This window comes from Sturnus vulgaris, chromosome 20 (assembly GCF_052056855.1).
Source record: "Sturnus vulgaris isolate bStuVul1 chromosome 20, bStuVul1.hap1, whole genome shotgun sequence".
Taxonomy (NCBI): domain Eukaryota; kingdom Metazoa; phylum Chordata; class Aves; order Passeriformes; family Sturnidae; genus Sturnus; species Sturnus vulgaris.
The window spans coordinates 2,556,344-2,577,778 of record NC_142262.1 but is presented as its reverse complement, the minus strand read 5'-3'; the positions used below and the strand labels follow the sequence as shown (position 1 = coordinate 2,577,778).

The window sequence follows — 21,435 nt, the reverse complement described above, 5'->3', positions numbered from 1 at the left end:
GAACCCAGCTGGGAGCCAGCCAGGAGCAGCTCCAGAGCCCTGTCTGGAGCTGGTCCACATGGCTGAGACCACCAACTCCTACAAGAGCTGGGCTATCTGCTAATTCCCAGCTACCTGTTTGCTCCTCTGCTCAGTGTGAGACTTCCTGACCACACTGAGGAGATGATGGTCATGGTGTTTTTGCCTGCCTAGCCACTGTTCCCTGTTTATAGAGCTCATAAACACCTGGAAACAGCTTTGGGTGGATGCCTGGAAGGAGCTGGGAGTGAAGAACAAGCACAAGGTTGTGCAGAGCCTGTCTGGGACCAGGACACTGCAGATTCCACCCTCACTCTGTCCCGAGAGCTCCATGCACAGAGCTTGGCAGGCTGAGGCTGATCCCAGGAATCCTGTGCAGGGAATTGGCCACTGAGCACAGGGCAGAGCCAGCCCAGCCTCCCTCCAGAGCTCTGGGCAAGGAAGATCTGCCTCTCCAACCCTGCAAAGTGCACCCCAGCACACACCCAGCTGCCTCTGCACACCCCAACACCCCTGCTCAGTGCAGAGCCAGCCTTTCCCTACACTCAGCCAGCTGAGAGCCTGCAGAGGCAAATCCTGACTCTGGCACTAGATCATCTCAACACTCATCTCCACTGTGCTGCTGCATCCAGCCCTGCAGCTGGAAATCAAATCTGCCACAGTCCGTGCACCCAGTTTTGTTCCGATGGTCATTTCTTCCCTGTCTTGTTTATCTGCCCCTGACCCTGTGCTTTCCAAACTTGTGATGATGCAGCAGGACTTTATCAGGCAAACTGACAGGGACTTATGAAATTAAAGGCCAGCAATGACTCGTTGATCTGTGGCTGATTTGCTGTGTACAACAAACCAGGGCATTTCATTCAGCAGCCCCTGAATCCAGCACAGTGATTTTTGGGGGAGCTAAAGCACTTTCAGGAAGACTCTGGTTCCAGGAGGGAGAGGCTGGCAGGCACTCAGTGGTTATTCTCAAGCACTGAGGCTTGATGTGAGCCTGAAATCCAGGCAACAAAAGGCTAAAGCATCTCTTAATTAGCTGTTCAATGGGTGGCTACTTCTGCCTGGCTTCTCCTGCACATCCACAGCCCCTAACTCATTATAACCAGAGGGATGCCCATGGATCAGTAATAAAAGTCCTTCAAAGGCGTTTGAGCACCTGCTTATCCCCAGAGGACTCTGTCTGTGAGGGAGGGAGCAGCCCACCAAAGGGTCTGAGCAAGAGGAGACATGTTCATGCTAATGTCAGCTTCAAAGAAATCAGAAATTCATTATTTTCTTTCTCAAGTTTTCACAAGATAAAAATCTCCATAATTTGGCCAACAAAGTGAAGGTGGATTGAGCAGGAACAGGGACACAAATCAGAGCCTGGCCCATTCTTTCTGCTCACCAAAGGCTGCTGAGCCTCAGGCATTGGTGAGAGCAGCCTGCAGAGGACAAAACTACAGCTGCCAGTCCAAAGGTGGCTCCATGAGGGCTCTTGGCTGTCTCGTGTATTCTCAATCACTCTCTCAAAAGCAAAAGGAGGAGCAAGGAGAACCTTCCCATTTCAGCTCAGAGACCAGCTTAAAGGAGAAGGGCAGGGAAGTCACCCCAAAGCTGGTGTGCTTTGCCTTCTGCCCTCCTTGGAGCCTCCCCCGATGGGGGAACTGACCACGTCACTCATGGCCAAGGTGGAACTGGGCAGAGATCCCTCAGCTCCCTTCCCCTGTGTACCAGGCAGCTGGCAGATGGATACAGCTCCTCAGACTGTCTGCAAACCCAAAATCCCTTCCATGTCAGCTGAAGAACTATGGGCAAGAAGTTGGCTTACTCCTCTTTCTATCCCTCTCCCTTCCCACTACTTCTTCACTCTTAAAAGAAAAACCAAAAAAAAAGCTTTCAACAGCTGCTACTTACAGCAAGAAAAAAAAATAAAATACACCCCAACCCTACACTTTGCTCCTTTTCAGTCTCTATAGCAACAGAACACAGCTGGCCAAAGCAATTATCCTGCCTCTGGCTGCTGAGCTGTTTAAAGGCTGTCACAAAAATGGGAAGTTGTGGGAATACTCTGAGTGTGATGGCAGTAACATTTGCATTGAATTGCTGAGAGATGCTTTGACTTTGCTTCCAAATGAACACCATTAAGGGCATAAAGACAGGATCATCTCAGAGGGCTGATGGAGAAGGAACAGCAGCTCCAGCTCCTCATCCACTGACTGGATCTGTGTGATTTCAGACCCTGCACCAGTTCACCCAGTTACAGCCCTCATGGTCTCAGTTCACTCATTCTGTTTCTTTATGCTCTACAGTAAGCATTTTTGGGCAACATTCGGTCTCCTATCCACCACACCAACTTCGTCATCTTCTTACCACACATTAATTACCCTTTGGGAGGTATTCTGTAATTTTATTTTAAACCTGGATCTTTGCACTGACCCTTTACACCCCACTGAAGTTCATTCAGCACTAATACAAAGGCTGCAACGAGCACCTGGAGGATTCCTTAATTCAGTTTCACCAGCAAAGAAAACATGTCCTGCAGCCAAGCTCTCACACTAACTGGTATGGCAAGAAAGCTGACAAAGTCTTTTCAAGCCAGAAGAAGCTGCCAAAGCCTATTTTGAGGGCTTCACCTCCCGGGTGAGAGAGCTTCAACCTCTGGCCTGTTAAGCTGTCAGAGCTGAGCTAACACACTCAGCATGCAGTGCCCAAAAAATGACAACCCCAGGGACATTTTCTGGATCTTCCAGCAGAAAAATTCAGTAGGTGTGTAAAAAAAAAAACAACCAAACCTGTCTCACCTGGTTTACCTTATTTTCATTGGGATCTGTGACACGGTCCAATCCATACTCGAGGACGTCCAGCATGCCTGGCTGTGGTGAATAACAAAACTTTGTAACTGTAATTTGTTTAAACTGTAATTTGGTTTAAAGGCTGTGGATCACACAAATGCAGGAGGAGACCCCCAGGCCTCCACTGCCAGCAGTGCCTTGGGAACCCCCAGATTTGGGAATGCCCCTCTTCAAGCATGGGTGCTGCAGCTGGAGCTCTGTCCCTTGCAGCTTTGAGAGCAACCCAGGAAAGGTGGTGGGGACTCAGGGCAGGTCTGGGCTGACCCTTCCCTGGCACACAGCCCAGGGGCCATGCCCTTCCCACATGGGAGCTTGTCCCAGGTGGCTGCAGGGAGGGCACCACGAGTCACTGCAGTCACCTTTGTCACTCTCTACTCACAGGAGTTCTGTTCACAAGCCAGTAGGCTCTCTCCTGGCAGTCCAGGGCATACCTGTCCTCCTTCTTCCGCTCCTTCCCTGCCCTGCAAAGCCAAAAACAGGGGAATTCATGAATTTTACCCTCCTAAAACCAGTGGGATGACAAGCAGGGCACACCTCCTGTACCTGTGGGTCCCGGCCTGACTGTACCATGGATGCTCTGGTGATCCTGACCACATCCTGCCCTGGCTAATTCTGGGCTGCAGATCACGTTCACACAGCCACTCTGGCTTCTGAGAAATCATCATCTTCCTGAGCTGAGCTGGGAGCAGACACATCCCATTTTGATTGGGCACACAGCCCTCTGGTAGCTTTCTGCTGACTTGCCCTCAGTCCTGCTGCTTCATGTTTATCCCTGTCCCATGTCCCTGGGCAGAATCCAAGGACTGACACCCAGAGATACATCCTGGACATGTCTCATCCCTGTCTCTCAGTAAAGCAGGGGCATTTCTCACAGCAACTACTTGGAAATGGTTCTGAGGAGTGTTCCCAGGCACTAAAAGCCAAATCACCTCCACGACTAAATAGAAGAGGCATGGTTTGGGCTTGGACCAACTACTTTTTTCCCAGAAAAGTTCTGAGCACAATCTGGGACTTAGCATGGGGAAGGGAGCATTCCCAACAGGCTGTTTGCATGTGGCCTCCCTGCTGTGGTTAGCAGGGTGGGTGCTCTGCACCAGTCTGCCCCAGCAGCACCATCAAACAGCCTCAGACGAGTTTAATCTACTGGTCCAGACACAGGCTGGGTATCTGACTTTGAAACTGCATTTGGCATCTCTTAGCCCAAGTCTGACCTCAATTTACAAGAACAACAGTCTCGTGTTTAATGAGACAGTTATCTGATGAGCTGAGCTCCGAGGACTTGGCTGCCATCCCAGGGAAGACACACAGGCTGCTGAGCAGCAGAGGCACTGCCTGCTGTGCCAGGAGGTAAAGGAAGGTAAGAGGAGTCCACAGAAGTAGGAGAGATCTCTAAAGGTGTAATCCCATCTCATGTTCACCAACTTTCCTGGGAATTTGAAGGTTTCAGCTCCTAAAATCAAGTAATTTTAGCTGGGTGCCTAAGTATGCACTTCAGTGTTCTCCAGAAGTCCCTGCTGGGAACATTTACTGCTTCTTGATTCACTCCACTCAGCTGAGAGATGTGCAAGTAACTCCTGACCCAGACCAACAACAGGCCTGAACTCCAGTGCCTGATCCACAAATACTCACAGAAAGCACTGAGCTAAATGAAGTTATTTCTAGTGAGGGCCTGCAGCATCAGAACCCAGCTTCTTCACAGAACCACATCAAGTGCAAAACCTAAACCTCCCCTCCAAGCCATTTTAGAGCTGCAGTTGGTGTTTTTAATGTGTGATTTAACTGTGCACTAAGACAGCCAAGCTCTGCTCCTCACACCCTCCCCCAGTGATGCAAACAAGGGAATGCAAGTCAACTCACTTATACTGCTCCTTGGCCTGCATTATAACAAAATCCCACTTGTAGTTTATTTTTTGGTTGAGCATGTTGTAATGTTCCTGGAATAAAAATAAAAAAGCAGTTAGTGTGAAAATTCTGACCAGGGCACTCCCATGCTGGGGTTTTCTTGACTCTCCATAGTTCAGTGAGGCCAGGCTGGCGAGTGAGCCAAGAAATCTGGATTGTTCTGCACGTAATTACAAGAATTGCAACAGTTCAAAAATACCATTGCAAGGAGAGCAATTACCCCTGCTAAAATTATAATTGACTTCACAGTAGTTTTCTGTACTGGTCATTTTTTTACTTGCAAAATGTTGGCTTTTGATACTGCTGGAGTAACACCTCATACAACTGAAGAGGTGATTTTTTTGCAGTGCTCCACTCATTAGCAACAAAGGGCTAAAGTTGTAGCAAATGAGGGTCTTGTAATGGAACAAGTGCAGTGTCTCCTCACCTTTTCATATTCTTCCAAAATCCCTTTCCTTTTAATGTTCTTCTTTGCTAGATAAATTGCTGTAGAGGTAGAAGCAAATTAGCAGTCAGTTATACTTAGACCAGCAAGTCCAAGAATAATTATAAATTTACCCACATCACAAACACAGGAGCTTTTGTCTGCTACAATATCTTCCCAGGCATGAGCTCCAAGCTCACAAAAGCTCAGTGAAGAAAAAAGAACTTGGTGCTTTTGGTCTGTCACTGATGCCCAGGCTGGGAGCAGCCAGGCAGAACAGGCAGCGTGTGCCTTCTGCCAGCAGCCACCCTTCCCTTGGGAACTCAGCCAGGCTTCCATGGCTCAGGGGACACTGGAACAAACCTTTCAGGTGTTGAGCTTCCTCAGAGTTTGACCTCCAAGTTTTCTGAGCACAGGCCAGTGGTTTTTTGCTCAAGTTTTAATAAAAACATTCCAATCTAAAATGGAGTTTTATTTCATTTTTTATTTCCTCGGAAGACCTACAGCATAATGCAGATAAAAGTCACAGAGGACAACCCTGGTATGGACAAATCAGTCTGTGAACTGCACAGCCCACAGGAGCAAACCCAGCTGATCACCCAAGATTCAGGATCAGCTCTACAACAAAAAGCACCATAAAGGCAACAAGAGATTCATATGGAAAGAGCCATCAGGAGATATTGGAAGTCACTGTGCTTTCTATAAAGAAAAACCATCTCTGAATGCAGGGCTTGATCCAAATCTACAGGAAGGCAGCCTTGGGCTCAGATCCAGGAACACACTTAACTACTCAGGGAAATCTAATCTTGTGTTTTAAGTCTTCCCTCCCCAGCAAGGTAATTCAGATGTGTTCCTGTGTGATGGATCTTAGTGAAATATAAGAGCTTAAGCACTTTCTCTCATCAAGGCCACCACAAGATGGTCACACCCTCAATTTACCATTACTGAGAATTATTCACAAAACAGCATAAAAAAAAAAAAAAAAAGAAGCCAGAGCTGGTCATTGCAAGCAGAGATGCAGCACAAGAACAGGAAGAGCAGGTGTGGAACAGGACTGAGTGACAAACCCCCAGCCCTGGACACGAGCAGTGCCACCACTCACCATAGTCTGTGTCATCAGCAGCCCAGCTCTGCACTGGCCAGAAATAAGGGGTCTGCAAGGAAAGGAGCCCCCTGTTAGTGCACAAAGGCTCTGAACTCATGGACTCCTCATTCCAAGTACCAGGAATATCCCAGTTTCCCACAGCAGTGGAAACAGCCCAGCCAGGCACCTCGATGCCATCCCGTTATTACTGTGCTTTTTGTATATTCATTATTCAGTGCCCCCACATCGCTCTGTTTCCAACCAGCAATTCCATTTGCTACTTTAAGACCTGGAAGGGAACACTCTTTGGAGGAAAGCACAGCTATTCTTAGATTGAACAAGGTCACTAATTTCACTGAAGAAACTATCACAGTCTCCCTGTAAACTGCAATCTCAGTCTTGTCTGTGCAGACTTCTCTGCGTCTCCTTCCTCCTGCACAGCTACACAGCTCCTGGGAACTGCCCCAGCTGCCTGTTTTTAATAAAAGCTAGTGCTGAACTCCCTCTCAGAGCTGCAACTCACTTGAAACCTGTAGAGGCTGCCGTCTGCCTTGAGGGTGAGGTTCTTTGGCTCCTGAAGAGGGTAGATGTACCCATATTTGACAAACAGGTCTCCCAGGTGGAGTGCCTCTGGAAATGGAGAATGAAGATGTTTTCATTGCACAGGAACGCTTCAGTGGTATTAAAAGTGAGCTCTCATGCAGGGGAGAATTCAACTAAAAGGTTTTGCCTCTCGAGATCTTAAGGTTTTATAAATGAAAGCTGAGCAAGCCTCAATTTTCACATTTTTACCCACCTTCAGCAGTGATCTGCAAGCGCTGAAGAATCCACTGCATGATATCATTACCTGCAAAGCAAAGAAAAGGTCAGGTACTGAAACCAGGAGTGTGCCCAAATCCACGGGTGGAAAGGAGATCTCTCCAGTCCTCACCCCTCACTGTGCTCTGGATCTCTCTGAGGGCACAGCCCCCTTTTCTGCAAGTGTGCTTTCAAATGCAGGGAGGCACAGATAAAATGCACTGCTGGGCCCCCCAAAGGCATCCAGCCCTGGGAGAGGGAGCCTGAGGCAGGCAGTGACCTTGGGATGGCACAGAGAGAGTGTGGCACCAGCTCACATGGCCTGAGCATCCAAACCCTCATCAGTGGCTTAGAAAGGGCTTAAGGATGCAACAGCTTTCACACCCAGGGAAGGGGAGGTTTTACCCCACCTTGCCTGGAAAGATTTACTGCAAAGAAGTTCCAGATTCACAGAGCACAGGCCTGTCTCAGTTCTGCAGAAGACCAGTGACTGATCCTCTAAGAGTCCTTCAATGGGCAGCAGGGATGCCCAAGTCTCAGATCCAAGCTGCAGAGGTTACAAGATTAATCAAAGGGAAACAAGATTTCTGCATTCCCACACATTTTATCTTTCCCAGTTCTTTTGCTGGACTGTGAGCAGTTGTACCCATAGGCAGCATAAACCTCCAGCAGTTTTAGTTTTATGTTCTGGGGGGCAAATTTCATATAACTCCTTCCTTTTAAAGAGGGCAAAAATGCACTTGTTCCCTGATCAGTTACTGGCCTTCTCCTCCAAACCTCCCCTAGGACTGCAGACTGAGGTGTTGACCTTTCTTGACATTGCAATGATGACTTAACTTTCTAATAGGGGCTCAGAGCTCTTATCCTACTGCCTGCTTCCTGAAATAGATGAAATTAAAGGATTATCTCATCACTCATTTCAAGACAGCTCCCTCCGTAAGCACTTTCCCCCAAAGGTGCACATTTAACATCGAGGTTTATTTGTGAGCCATTTTACTGACTTTCACTGAATTTAACTAGTTAGCTTCCTGCACAGGCAGAGCCAGGCTCTCTCCAATGGATTTGTGTCCCCTGCTCCAGTATCTTCACCACACCCTCATCAAACATGAATCAATCTCTTTTGCAACACCCAGAAGCCAGTCAGTACCCATGCAGCACTAAAAATATCAATTTAGAGAGGGATGACCAGCACACAGGGGGAGTGGAAGTCACTTGCCTCTCAGAGGTGAATTTATGAATTTATGACTTGTGCAAGAGGGAACTTGCAGCAATTCTAGTTAAGGAAGCAGAGTAAAGCAGACAGCAGGCAGTGATGGTGAGTGCTAACACATCAGACACCAGTGGACTTTCAGGAAGTGGGATTTTACATCGAGCAGACATCAGGAGAAGTTCTCGTTCCCTTGCACTGCATCGTCGTGGGACGTCATCCTGAGCACAGGGAATCTCCTCTTTGTGCTGCCTTAACTATTCCCTGAAGCTCTTGGGAAGCTCCTTTGTACAGGCAAAGCCTCCACCCAGCCGAGCTGCAGAATAGCTGTGTGAGCCAGGATGTGGTTTGCACTGCAGTGCACCGAGGCTGCTGCTGACAGCAGCTTCAGATGTGTCCAAGTTCTGCTGACCCTTCCACTGACTGGCTCTTCTCATGGGCAAGTGACTTCAGTGCCTCGGCAGCCTCATTAAAAAAAAAAAACAAACCAAACTTGGGGCAAACAACACACGGGGCTCTGCAAACACAGTGGAGAAAGTCTCTTGACTTGCCTGGAGCAAACTCACTGGTTTCAGTGGGAGTTTTTGTTCTGAATTTCCAAGTGCTGAAGGAAGATGGAAGCAGGGGGAGGAAACATGGGTATGGAGTACGTGTGAATATTTATAGCAGAGGATTCCTCACAAGAGCTTTTGTGGAGGCTTTGGGAAGCAGAGGTACTGACAGTGCCTGCTGAAAGGAGGAGCAGGCACAAGGAGGCTGTGATAAGAGCTGCCTGTAACCCCACACATGACACAGCACAGCTCCTGTCTGCTGCTCCTTCAGCCTCCTCCAGGGAGGCAAAACTGTCATTTACAGCCACAGAAGTGGGTTGAATATTTTGTTCTTTTCCTGCCTACTCAAGAAAAATTATTACTAGCAGTAAACATTAAGAGGGAGACTAATTGTTTACTGCTCATTTCTGAAGTACCATCTTTCAGTCTGCCTCCAGGCTGCTTGTTTTATTTGGATTTTAATATTTATCTTTGTGATCCAGCCTCACTGGGAGCATGAGCATGGAGGCTGCAGCATGTCCTCCCCTCTGTGCTAAGAGAAGCCAAGGTCACTCGAGTTAACCCCCATGAGACAGCTGAAAGTGCCTGGGGATCAACCTTGTGTCTGATTCAAAGAGCAGGAATGAAATGAGACACGAGTGAGAACAAGATAAAGGGAGCAGGTACATTCCAAGTGATGTACAGCTGACATTTATTGGGAACAGAGCTCCAGCACACAGCCAGGCACTGGCAGCCCTGGCCATGGGGTCCACATGCAGATTTTCTCTGCTGAATTCAGCCCAGCCCCTTCCCTCAGGGAAGCTCTTACCTGTCACAGCGTGGGGGATGCTGGTGACCATCACAGCCTGTGCCTGTGTCTTGATTCCTGTGTCTGGGCTCTGCATCTCCATCATGAGTGTTTCAATCTGCAAAGCAGGGGATGGGATGGATTTCAGGAGTGGGCAGGAGGGAGCCCTGGGAGCCAGCATTCCAGAGGGGTGGGCACTGGTGTGCCACAGCAATGCAGGCAGTGGCCACAGCCCTCTCTGAACCTCCCCTTGGCACCAGAGGTGCCACCTCCAGCCCATGGCAGCTCACACTGCCACTGGACACAAAAACACAGCCAGAACAGGAGGGACAGGATGGAACCATTCCATGAGAGCTAAAGGAAAAAAAAAAACCTAAATAAAATCTCTGTTACCCATGAAGGTTCCTCTCTGGCTCACTGGGCACTTAGGAAGAAAAACAGGGAGGGAATAAAATCTGTGCTTCTGTTAGGAGATGCAAAGGAGGTGTGTGAGGGGCTCTCTGACCATTCCTGTGCAGGGCTGCACTCACCCACCAGCTATGAGCCCCTTGGCCAGCAAAGCTCAGCCCCTCCAGGGATGGGGCAGGGACATCCTCCTATCTGGCAGCATCTCCTGCCTGGCATTCCTCAGGGATCCTGGTGACTCATTTTTAACAGAGGATGAGTCTCACACTTAGGACCAGACAACTTCTATTTCTCATTCCCAATTATCTTTATTTCCTTTTTAAGTATAACTATTTTAAAAGGTATTTTTCCTCCTCTTTGACTTCCTACCAGCACCATTCCAAAAGCACAAAGCTTCTACTTCCACTTGAGATCTGTGCTCAGATGGATGGAGTTGGGGCACACTCCTCATCTCCTCATTTTTGATTATCTGAGTGCCATGAGAGCTTTGGGAAAGATGCTCTGCTTTTTGTCTTCTGCTTCCAGGGATATTAAATCAAAACTGGTCCAACAGGACCAATTTGGTCTCTCCACACATTTGTTTTGGGTGAGGCTGTAGCTCTTAAACTGAGAGCAGAGGATTTAACGAGTGTGACTTGTTGACATGCACACATAATGGAGGGTATTGTCTTCACAGGCACCACAGTGACTTTGGTCCCAAGTCTTGCCAAGTTCTGTGAGGATTTAAGCTGTAGTGACAGGATACACTCTGGGCTTGTCACTAAAACTGGATTTTCAACTGCTTTTAAAGGCAGTGACAAATTAATGCTAAAATGGAGAAGCCTGGTAAAATTTAACATAAATATTTGTATAAATACTTGAAAAATATTTTAAAAGAGCAAAACCAGACCAGAAGTGATGGAATACAAAGTCATTTTTTAGGGCTTTTAAGAGAGCCTACAATTTCAGCCTAAGAAAGTTCAGCTGTGTGGGAAGAGGTGAAGCAGGATGGTCCAGCAGGCAGGGAAGTCATTTAGGAAATTTGGATTCTAAGCAAACTCAGGTACCTTGGGAAGTCACCCTCTGTGACTGCACAGTCTCTTCACAGAGAACAGAGATCCTGGGGGCAAACACAGCCCTGCTCATCCCCCTGTCCCAGTGCCAGAGCCCACCAGGATCCCCCAGGCTCAGGCAGGATTTGTTCCAGGCAGGCAGCACAGCACATCCTGCTCCAGCACACAGCTGCTGTTCTCCAGGTGGGCTCCAGAGACACATCTTCAGCCAGCTGAGAGCAGGGAATTGGCTCAGAAACCCCCAGAGCCCCACAGCACAGCATGTTCCCTTCCTTTAACCAGCAGCTCTTAACTCTCCTCGTGTTCATACTCTGCCACACTCCCTCTTGTCACTGGAGAAATGACAAATATATTAAAAAGCAAGGAGCTGCTCTTGGGGGGTGCCTAGCTCTGGCTGCAAACCATCCACCTTGCTGATCAAAACTCAGCCTGTCTGTGTCTCTTCTCCCAAGGGAACAGTGGATTACAGCAATCAGGAGCTGCTATCAGAGCCAGCCTGCCAGAGGGAGGCCAGGAGGGCTGCTTCAGACACAGCAGGAACACTTCCTTGCTTTGCTAAGGGCTCTAGTACATTTTGTCATGCTTTCAACCAGGAAAGAGCTGTCTGGTTTGAATTTTGCAGAGCCAGAAGCCACTTCCTGACTGGTTGATGGGTGGAGATGCACACAAAGGTAAATAAATATCAGGAGTGCCAAAGGAGCCAGGCTTGGGGTGAGCTCACATCACGCACAGAGACACCACAAGGCAGGAGCCCCACGGAGATCTCCCTTCAGATCAGCTGGAATCTCTGCCTGGAGGTGAACTCACCCTGAAAGCCACAGAGGAGACAACAGGAAAACTGTCTGTCACCCCTCTGATTGCACAAAGTCACAGGGCTCAGTTCACCGAGTGCAAAGCAGAACTCAAACTGCCACAAAGTAAGAAAAACCATCACTGGATTTCAGGAGCCTGTGGGAAGCCCCAGGGAGATGGAAAAGGCCAGCAATTGCTGGGGTGTCCATGGCTCTGGAGGAGGAGGATGGATGCTTTCCCATAGCATGGAGCAGTGGGGGCAGATGACCACTGATGGATTGCTTGGCTGGGTTACCCTGGGTGCAGGTCCCATCCCTGCTTGCCTGAGCTTTACCCTTTGGGGACCCACCAGCTCCCCAGGACCAGGGCATCCACAACGCAGAGAAAACAAACTCCAGGTGCTGAGACTCAGAAATGCAACAGCAAAACACTGCCAAGGTGAGGAGTTCAGCCCTCCTCAGCATCAACCCAGACAGATGCATCTTTGCTTCAGACATAAGAAAGATCAATTTTCCCAGCAGGAATTTCCAGTTCCCAGCTGAGTGCACAGTCCTGGTGCTGTAATTAAACATCTGCTGCTTTCTCTGTCATATTTGCCTGGTTCTAGCCCCCCTCACTGCCTGCTGCTGTTTGTAAGGAACAGCCCTACCTGCTCTGATTTCCAAGGTAACAATACAGTCCTTATCCCCACTCTGACCTCTGAAGGCTCATTCAATTGTTTACTAGATCTACAGCTACCAACCTTGCTTTGCACGTTGATGGATGATCTGAAAAGAGAAGAAATGAAAAAAATCCATTGCTAACCACCTAAAACTTCCTGCTTTTTCTTAATTAAAGCTGAGGGGAAGTGGCTTGTTCCCACTGAGTGATGACTTGGCTAAAGGAAGTAAGTCTGTGAGTGGGGAAGGCAGGGCTGTAGCTGGCTCTTCCCAGTCTGGGGGGGATTTTTTCCAAAGAAAGATATAGCACTGGCATCTCCCAGCCTGGAACAGGGAAAGGGAAGATGGGATGAGGCTGAGCTTGGTCTAAGGCTCAGCTTCAGCCATATCCAGGGCCTCACTTAGAGAGCAGGAGTCTGCTGGATTTCAGCAAAAACACAATTCAGGTGCTCACACCTTTCTAGAAATGCCCAGGAAGATGAGGGCCAGCAGCTGCTGGAAAGTCTAAGCCTGGAGAAGCAAAGCCAGGCTGGAAAAGCCTCCAGCCATGCTGCAGACCCTGCAACAGTCCCTCCCTGGTTGCTACACAGCTTGTGAGAAGCCACCAGGGACCAGAGTGAGGAGGAGGCAGAGGAAGAAGGCATCCATCAGCCCTACCCACAAGGTGTGAGTCATGGTGCAGCTCGTGTAGCACAGCAAGGAAAAACACCCAGCCCAGCAGCTCCTGGAGAGCACAGCCCAGCTCTGCCAGCTGATGCCCAGCAGAGCCACATCTGGCTGCTGGAGCAGGCACAAACAGATGGGGTTCATTCAAGCTCTCACAGCATCCAGCCAAAATGCATTTCAGAGACTCGGTTGCTATCTCAACAGACTTTTGGGTCATTCTTCTTCCAGGCAAGATGACTTAGAAGGTGTGGGGGGAAATAGAATTAAACAACCTAAGTGCTAGCATGATGAGCAGGTGTTACAGGACCCTGGGGCCTCTGATCCCCATAGTTCAGCCATAAAAACCAAGCTGCACATCCAGCCTGAGTCGTTCAGAGCAGCCTCACAGCAAGAACAGGGCACTGCCCACCACCCCTACAGCAGCCCCCTGCCCTCTCCCCGTGCCCCATGGCAGGATTGCTGCTGTGGTCACCAGCGTCATGCTGGAGAGGCAGCATAGGGAGGTGGGTGCTGGCAGCTGGGAAAGCACAGGGGCCCAAGGGCTGACAGCACAGCAGGAATCCCCCCCTGCAGCACCCAGGCACAGGGAGTGTCAGCTGGCAGCAAAGCGTGAGCACAGGCTTAAGCAATTAACAAAGCTTCTTTCTAGGATTTTAGCTCCTCATGGGTCTAAGCCTGTAAGGTGCTCGCTGGGAGCATCCTCAGCTCCCGCCATGGGCAACCAGTGAAGGTGCCTGGTGTTTCCAGGCAGCTCTGAGGATGTGGCTGTCTGCACACAGACCACACGGCCACGGAACTGCCCAAGCTCCCAACACGGCTTCTCCAAGGTCAGGACAAAATAGAGAAGGAACGAAAGCAGAGATGAGAGTCAAGGGCTTTTGCTGACCACCGGGAGCTTCCCTTCCTACAGCTAACAGGTCCTACACTTGCAAGGCTCTGGAAGTGCTCAGCCCCCCTGGCTGCTCACAGTGTGAGCTGTGCACACTCTGTAACAGCGATTCGCTGTGTTTTGACTGATCTTCCCACCTGAGGAACTCGGAGCACTTTGCAGAGACTGCTGCACTCCCACGGAGCAGCTGAAGCACAGCTGCAGGCAGTTGTTTTCTCAAAGCACACAGCTTCTCCTCTGCTCCCCCGCACGCAACTCCACCGAGCATTACTCAGTACAGAATTTGGCCTGGAGTATTTCCCTTGGCAGGGCTCCCCAGCCAAATTTACCCTGCAAGACATAGCACCAAAGAAAATACCCTCTTCACTTCCTCTGGTGTAGTAAGTACAGTGTATGTACTGCCAGGCTCATACCTTAGCATTGAATATCCCCAGATTCCCCTCCCTTTATCCCTGGAATCCTCTTTAGGTTGTGGGTGTTGAGGAAAGCTAACTACAATTTGAACAGCGACTTGCTGGTTGTACTTGTCACTGGAAATTCACTTAATTCCATTCAACAGGAGAGGTGGGTGGGAGAAAAGCTAGCTTAACACTCTGCTTTTGAAAATCTGCAGATACCAGCTACGCTACAACTGGCTATGCTTTGAATGAAGGCTGCAGAAAAAACCCACCAAATGCTTTACAAAATTACGCATTACACCCAAAAGCGTGGGCATACATCATCCCACTCCTTCTGCTGCTTCTGGCCACAAATACGCTCGTTTCTGAAAAACTGGAAGGAGGCAGAGAGCAGGCAGTTGACTGTAAAACACCCTCTGAATGCGGACATCAGCTGAAAGTACAGGGAATAGACACTGGACCGACTGGACCAGAGCTATATTGAGTGCCCTGGCACTGCAGATGATGGGTTTTTCCCTGGGAACGGACACGGCATTGAGGGACTTTGAAAAAAAAAAACTGAAGAGCGAGAAAACGTATCATTCAGCTGAGATAAACCACAAAAGATAAACAACATTACAGTACTGTTTTCTTCATCATTTCAGCACACGCTGCCCTTCCAGCCTGCCCCGTGAGCCAGCTGGGATCCACAGCGCTCTGCAACAGGTCATGGCCCCAAACTTCGGGGCACGGGCCGGCACCCTCGGACCCCACAGGTGCCCCGGGGAGCCGTGGCCGAGAAGATGCTGTGAACACACATCACCCCAAGCACCAGCAGCGCTGCCCTGGGCATCGCATCGCCCCGCCCGGACGCGGTCCCCGTGTGCCCGTAATGGTGCGGCTGTCCCTGGCGATGCTGAGCGCTCACCTTTTTCAGGAAGGCCATCCGCGGGCGGTAGCGCTGGCCCTGGTCGAGCCGTGTGACGGTCATGGTGGCGGTGCGGGGCGCTGCACGGCGGAGACGAGCGGAGCGGAGCCCGGTGGCGGAGCAGCCCCGGCCGGGCGCACCTGGCTGCGGACACCGACACCCGCCGGGGGCGGCGCCACCGCTGCGCGCCGCAGCCAATCAGCGCCCGCCGCCCCGAGCTCATTTGCATGAAGGCGCGCGGCGGCCGCCTGGGGGCGCTCGCGGGAGTGCGCGGAGGGGCTGGGATTGACTGGGGAATGGAATGGAATGGAATGGAATGGAATGGAATGGAATGGAATGGAATGGAATGGAATGGAATGGAATGGAATGGAATGGAATGGAATGGAATGGAATGGAAAATGGAATGGAAAATGGAATGGAAAATGGAATGGAATGGAATGGAAAATGGAATGGAATGGAATGGAATGGAATGGAATGGAATGGGTCTTGGGCCTGGGTTTGGGGCAGGTACAGAAAGCGATGAAGGCTGATTGTCCATGAAGGGTGATGCAGTGCCCAGGGCAGCACTTCAGGGGGTGATCTGTGGCTGCCCAGGGCGTGTAGGGTCCAAGGAATGACAGCCCCATCCCCCAGAGTTTTGGGTCATGACCTGTTGCAGAGCCCTATAGATCCCAGCTGGCTCCAGGACCAGGATAGGAGGGACAGCATGTGCTGAAAAAAATAAAGGCATAAGATCATTCTGGAATTTGTGAAGTCATGTATAACAAGCTAAGGCAAAGATGTTGTGACTGAGTGTTGTATGAGGGCTGAGCAGTGCTTTGGGCTGCTGCCCTTTGAATGCTAGCAGCCTTGGACAGCTCAGCTGCAGATGCAGGAGCCAAATGGGCAGTTTGGGGAGTTGGTGGCTTTTTCACACAGGGAAATTGTGATGAAGAGTGACCAGAGGAAGACCACGGGGTTAGAGTGCTTCCTCACAGTGGAACTGCCTCATGCCATGGGGTGGAGGGGGGAACCTGACTGGCATCACTGGAAACCAAAAGCTCCAGCAAGATTTTGCCTGGTTCCTCCAGAAAGTGGCAGAGTTTTCTCTGCTGCCCTCAGCTCAGCTGCCAGCACAGCTGGCAGGAAGAGAGGCTGAGTCCTCACTCACACAGAATCTGATTGTGCCAGGGCTGGGACGATGCACTCCCAGGAATTCTTGCCAGCCAAAAGGCACTGCCCTTTAAGTGAGTACCTTCCTGTACACCACAGAGAACACACACACGGGAGTGTGTGCTCACACCTGTGTGTGTCTGTGTGTCACCTGTACACGTCCTGAGCAGGCACTCACACCACTCTGTCCATGAGCTGGTCCCACCCAGCACTGTTGGCATTCTCCCTGTGTGCCCAGGACACACAGGAACAGATGGGACAGGCACCTTTACACCCCCAGCCATGTGTACATCACACACTTCACATGCACGTTGCCATGTCACATGGGGAGCACCCACACTCCCCACATGTGTGCAGCTGTTTCTCAGGGCACTGCCTTCCCCACCACGGTGTTTGTGACTGCGTTGGGTTTAGGATCTGTGGTTCTCACATCTGAGGGGAGCAGGCTGGCTCTGAGCTCAGAGTAAAGCTTTTTCCATGAACAGTAATGCCCTGAAGGCACAGGCTGCTTTCCCAATTGCTTTGCTGTCCTTGTGGAACGGTTTTATCATAGCACCCAGACAAGCCAGTACTCTGGAAGGCCTTTCCCCTGTGACTGCTCAGCCATTCCCATGTGGAATTCCCCTGTAAGTCACAGCAGCTGCTGGATCAAACACTCTGCTCCATGCAGATGATGAGCAACCTCTGTCATTCCACACTGGCATCCAAGTTATCCTGTCTCATGCTTCAAGGAATCAGCTGACAGCCAAAAGGAGCAGGAGGAGAGTTCCTCATGTTTGCAGAGTCTCATAATTCAGGATCTGAGGTTCTGTTTGGTTCTGCCCCTCTGAAAGACCAAGGGTGACAAACTCCAGTAGCACAGATAGTCCTGGAAGCAGAAGGCAGGAGAAAGGGAGTTCAGAGGGGATTTAGGAAGCAAAAGAAAGGACAGCAAAGGCATGCAGGCATTTTGATGATGCTAGTGAACTAGCTGCTTCCATCTCTTAGAGAGACAGATACTGGCAGGAGTACATGCAAGGAATTCTCTGGGACATAATATCAGAGTAAGGAGCACATAAAAAGATGTAGCTCATTTTCTTGGTTTGATAGGCAAAATAGGAAATCTTGTTATAATCTACAATGATTCCTCTGAACCATTTGCACTGTAAAACCAAACAACTTGGTCTGTTACACAAGTGGTGGCAAAAGGACTCAGGAATACTCCAGGTGTGGTGCTAACACTGGCCTAAGTAAAGGATCAACTACCAACAACTTCCTGTTCCCCACTTCCTTAAAGAAATATAAACAAAACAGTCATTTTATCCCCAAATACTGACTTTAACAGTTTCAGTGAGGAATATAGGTGTCTTATTCACAAGAAACATTTAAAATCTGGGTCTTCAAGTGAGTTCAGAAATAAAATGGTCTTGCAGGAGATCTAGGAGAAAGAGCTCTGAGAAGCTCATGCTGAGGTGTGAGCTCTTCAGCCTCGCTGAGTTCCAAAGACTCTGATAATTTTAAATCCTTCCGATCCCCCAAACACCCCCTCACAGGTCCGGTGTGGGTTTTTTTCTATTTCTGGTCTTCTCTGACAAGCTACGATAAAGCTTATAGATATTCCTATATTATAAAGCTACTTCGTGTAATTTCCACAAGATGTCCAAGGTAAATTCAGCTTTGTTAACATCTGTGAGTGACCCACAGCACCAAATACACGGTCAGAGATGAGCTAAGATTTCACCTGTGCCCAGGTGAACCACCCCAGCAGTTAATGCTCTTTGTCAGATCTGCCACATGAAGCACGAGGCATTTAAATCAGATTATAGATTATAGAGGCCCTTGTCTAGGGCAGACACTCCTGGGCCTCTAATCACGAAACCCACACTTGTGGAAAGCAAAGAATTCTCCAGTCCTTGACACAGCCTGGCTGGCTGATGTGTGAATTTGTTGGTCAAGGAAACAAGAGACTTGAGCAGCAGGAAGAGTGGTGGAGAGCACCAGCAGCAGCTGTGCTCCATCCAGATTTCTCACTCCCCACATTCATCCTGGCCTTTCTGCCCCCCAGATAAGACATTCTCTGGGGAGTCTCCTTTACCTCCTGTTTTGTATGGTAAATGCAGTGGTATTTATGTAGCTGCAGGTTTCCATTGGTGTCCTACCACACATAGAGATAAATGATGCTATAGGGGAAATACACTCGTGGTCATCATGTCACATCACAGGGCAATAGTGAGTGTCCATGGGCCTCCAGAGCCCAGAGATCCCTGCCAGCCTCTCACACAGAGTGTGTCCAGGCTGGGGAAAGGTCTGCTGAAAGCTGGATTTTATCCCTCTGGTCTCCATGTGAAACACCACAAGCTGTGATTGTTCTCAACAGACCTACTCTCGATTCTCCAGAGTTTGTCTTGTGGAAAGCACTGCCAAGGGAATCCCCCCCTTTTCTTTAAAAGGTCACATTTCCTACGTGGTTGCCCCTTCTTCACACATCAGAAAGTTGAATCATCCAACACAAAAGGCATGTGGTGAGTAAGCCACCTTTCTATGTAAGGAAGCTGGGGACAGCCCTGAGAGGAAGGAAGGGGTAATTAAGTGAAGCAAGTGACAAGTGGAGGCTCAGTTTCAGCACACAGTTCCTTCCAGTAAGATTTCAAAGCAGTTTACAAAAAAAAAAAAAGTGCGAACTGTGGCATAGAGGTTGATTTAAGCTCAGGTCTGCTAGCAAGGCAATGGTTAAAGGAGTATCTCCAGAGCCCATTGTCCTGCCTGGTGGGACACAAGCACTCAAAATGAGAAGCTTCCTTAGCAGCCTCATGGGAAGAGCTGCGAGCACAAACGGGCAGCATTTGTTTCCCGTCATTCCTGGGCTTTCCAGGAAAGCTAAGGAAAGAAATGGCAAAGAGGAAGGAAAAAAGCCAAGCAGAGAAAGACCTTATGCACCCTGCCTTAGAGATGAAGCCTGGCTGCTGGGCTGGGAGGATGCAGCTGGCTTCACACCTGACCTGGATGGTGCTGAGCCCTCTCCAGGGAACATGGCCATGGTCAGCCCCTCCCGCAGCTGACAGCCAGGCTGCTGTGCCAGCACACGGGAATGGAGCACCCCGAGCTTTTGGAGAGCTCCCCACGTGAAGGGGACGGGAATGGGGAGGCCAAGGACTCCCCAACACTGAACTGACTCGATTGTAGAAATTCAGGAGTCCTCTGCAGCTAGGACGGTGGTGAGATGAGAGTTGAGTCAAGTATCTTAAAACTTAGACCAGAGCTCAGGAATGACTGGCTTCCACATCTGTACCAAGACCACTAGGATGTGCTCCTTGTATTAATTTTATACCACATCCTGTTCTCCTACGAGAAATACTCTGGGGTTTTTTCCTTTGGTAAGGCCCTGTGAAATAATTCCCATGCAGTTTATCTCCATGTGGGACCAACCTAAGACCATTTCAGATTTTGAAGGTCCTTCCAGCTGGGGCCAAGTGACATTTCCTTGTTCTAAACTCACCTTGCAGTCTCCACATTTGTTTCTGTCTTTTTCTAAGTTATGATTGATGTTGGCAAAAAAAAAAGCAGAAGAAGATTGAGAGGAAAACTCAGCAGGTATCAAAGACTAGGAGATGTAAGGAGAGACAAATGTTTAACACAATCTTTGCACTACAATGGTGTACTGATGGTAGTTAATTTATTAAACAAATGACTAAACGAACAACTGTGCTTAGGGCTGGGTTGAATGAAGCGTGGGATTTCCAGTCCTTGGGATTCTCAGTCCTTGGGATTTTCAGTCCTTGCAGGTTCCTCAGCCTGTGAGTTGTTCTACCCCTCACATGAAGGGTTGATGAAAGGAAATGAAGGGTTGCCATTGAAAATAATGTCTTTGCTCCTTTTAACTCAGTATCAGATAGAGTCCCACTCTCTTTTGCTCCCTGTACAGCCTGGTGCTTGGTGCTGCAGCCCTGCAGTACTGGGAAGCTCTTCTCAGCCAGGCAGAGAGGAAGGACGTGCCAATTTTTCAAAGTGTTTTAACAAAATGACTCTTTCTGCACCGAGAACAAAACCTGCTTAGCTGGCAAGCACCATCCTGCCCCCCTGACCGAGGGCTGACCTCCCCGGGCTGCCTGCCCAGCAGCTTCCCTGCAGCCACAGGGCTGGCTGAGCCTGGGGCTCGTTTCCATAGAATCCCAGAATCCCAGATTGGTTAAGATTGGAAGGGACCTCCTGAGATCATCCAGTCCAACCCCCCTGCCAAAGCAGGGTCATCCAGAGCAGGTGACACAGGAGCAGGTCCAGGTGTGTTTGGAATGCCTCCAGAGAGGGAGGCTCCACAATCTCCCTGGGCAGCTGTTGCAGGGCTCTGCTCCTTCCATGGAAAGTTGTTCCTCATGTTGAGGTGGAACTTCTCATCTTTTAGTTTATGGCCATTCTCTTCATCCTGTCACTGGGTACCACCGAAGAGTCTGGGACCATCCCCTTGGCACTCACCTTGGAGATATTTGTATGCATTAATGAGACTCCTCTTAGTCTTCTCTACTAAGCATACCCACGAGAAGCCAGGGACAGGGACAGGAGTGGCTGTGTCAATTCCTGTGTCCAGTTCTCAGCCCCTCAGTTCAGGAAGAAGACTGAAGGGCTGGAGTATATCTGGAGAAGGGAATGGAGCTGGGAAGGAGCTGGAGCACCAGGAGCTGCTGAGGGAACTCTGGGGACTCATCCTGGAGAAGAGCCAGAGGGGATCTTCTCACTCTATAACCCCTGACAGGAGGGTACAGCCAGGGTCAGACTCTGCTTCCAGGGAACAAGGGACAGGACAAGAGGGAATGACCTCAAACTGCTCCAGGGGAAGTTGGGGGTTGGATATTATGGAAAATTTCTTCATAGAAAGAGTAATTAGCCATTGGAATGGACTGCCCAGTGATGTGGTGGAGACACCCTGGAGGTGTTTAAGG

The 21,435-nt window shown here is 49.6% G+C and overlaps 1 protein-coding gene across 2 annotated transcripts in view; it reads right to left on the bottom strand.

The window, feature by feature from the left end:
- Positions 1-15,544, bottom strand: part of RGS9 (regulator of G protein signaling 9) — a 31,572-nt gene extending 16,028 nt beyond the window's left edge. For both annotated transcript variants that reach the window (XM_014882779.2, XM_088176638.1), the window contains exons 1-9: positions 15,371-15,544; positions 9,624-9,720; positions 7,056-7,106; positions 6,783-6,889; positions 6,278-6,329; positions 5,179-5,237; positions 4,707-4,783; positions 3,229-3,310; positions 2,808-2,870 (exon numbers count right to left, since the gene is read on the bottom strand). In XM_014882779.2, the coding sequence (XP_014738265.2) occupies positions 2,808-2,870; positions 3,229-3,310; positions 4,707-4,783; positions 5,179-5,237; positions 6,278-6,329; positions 6,783-6,889; positions 7,056-7,106; positions 9,624-9,720; positions 15,371-15,433 (651 nt within the window). In that variant the 5' untranslated portion in view covers positions 15,434-15,544. The remainder of the gene's footprint in view (positions 1-2,807; positions 2,871-3,228; positions 3,311-4,706; positions 4,784-5,178; positions 5,238-6,277; positions 6,330-6,782; positions 6,890-7,055; positions 7,107-9,623; positions 9,721-15,370) is intronic.
- Positions 15,545-21,435: the final 5,891 nt, after the last annotated feature.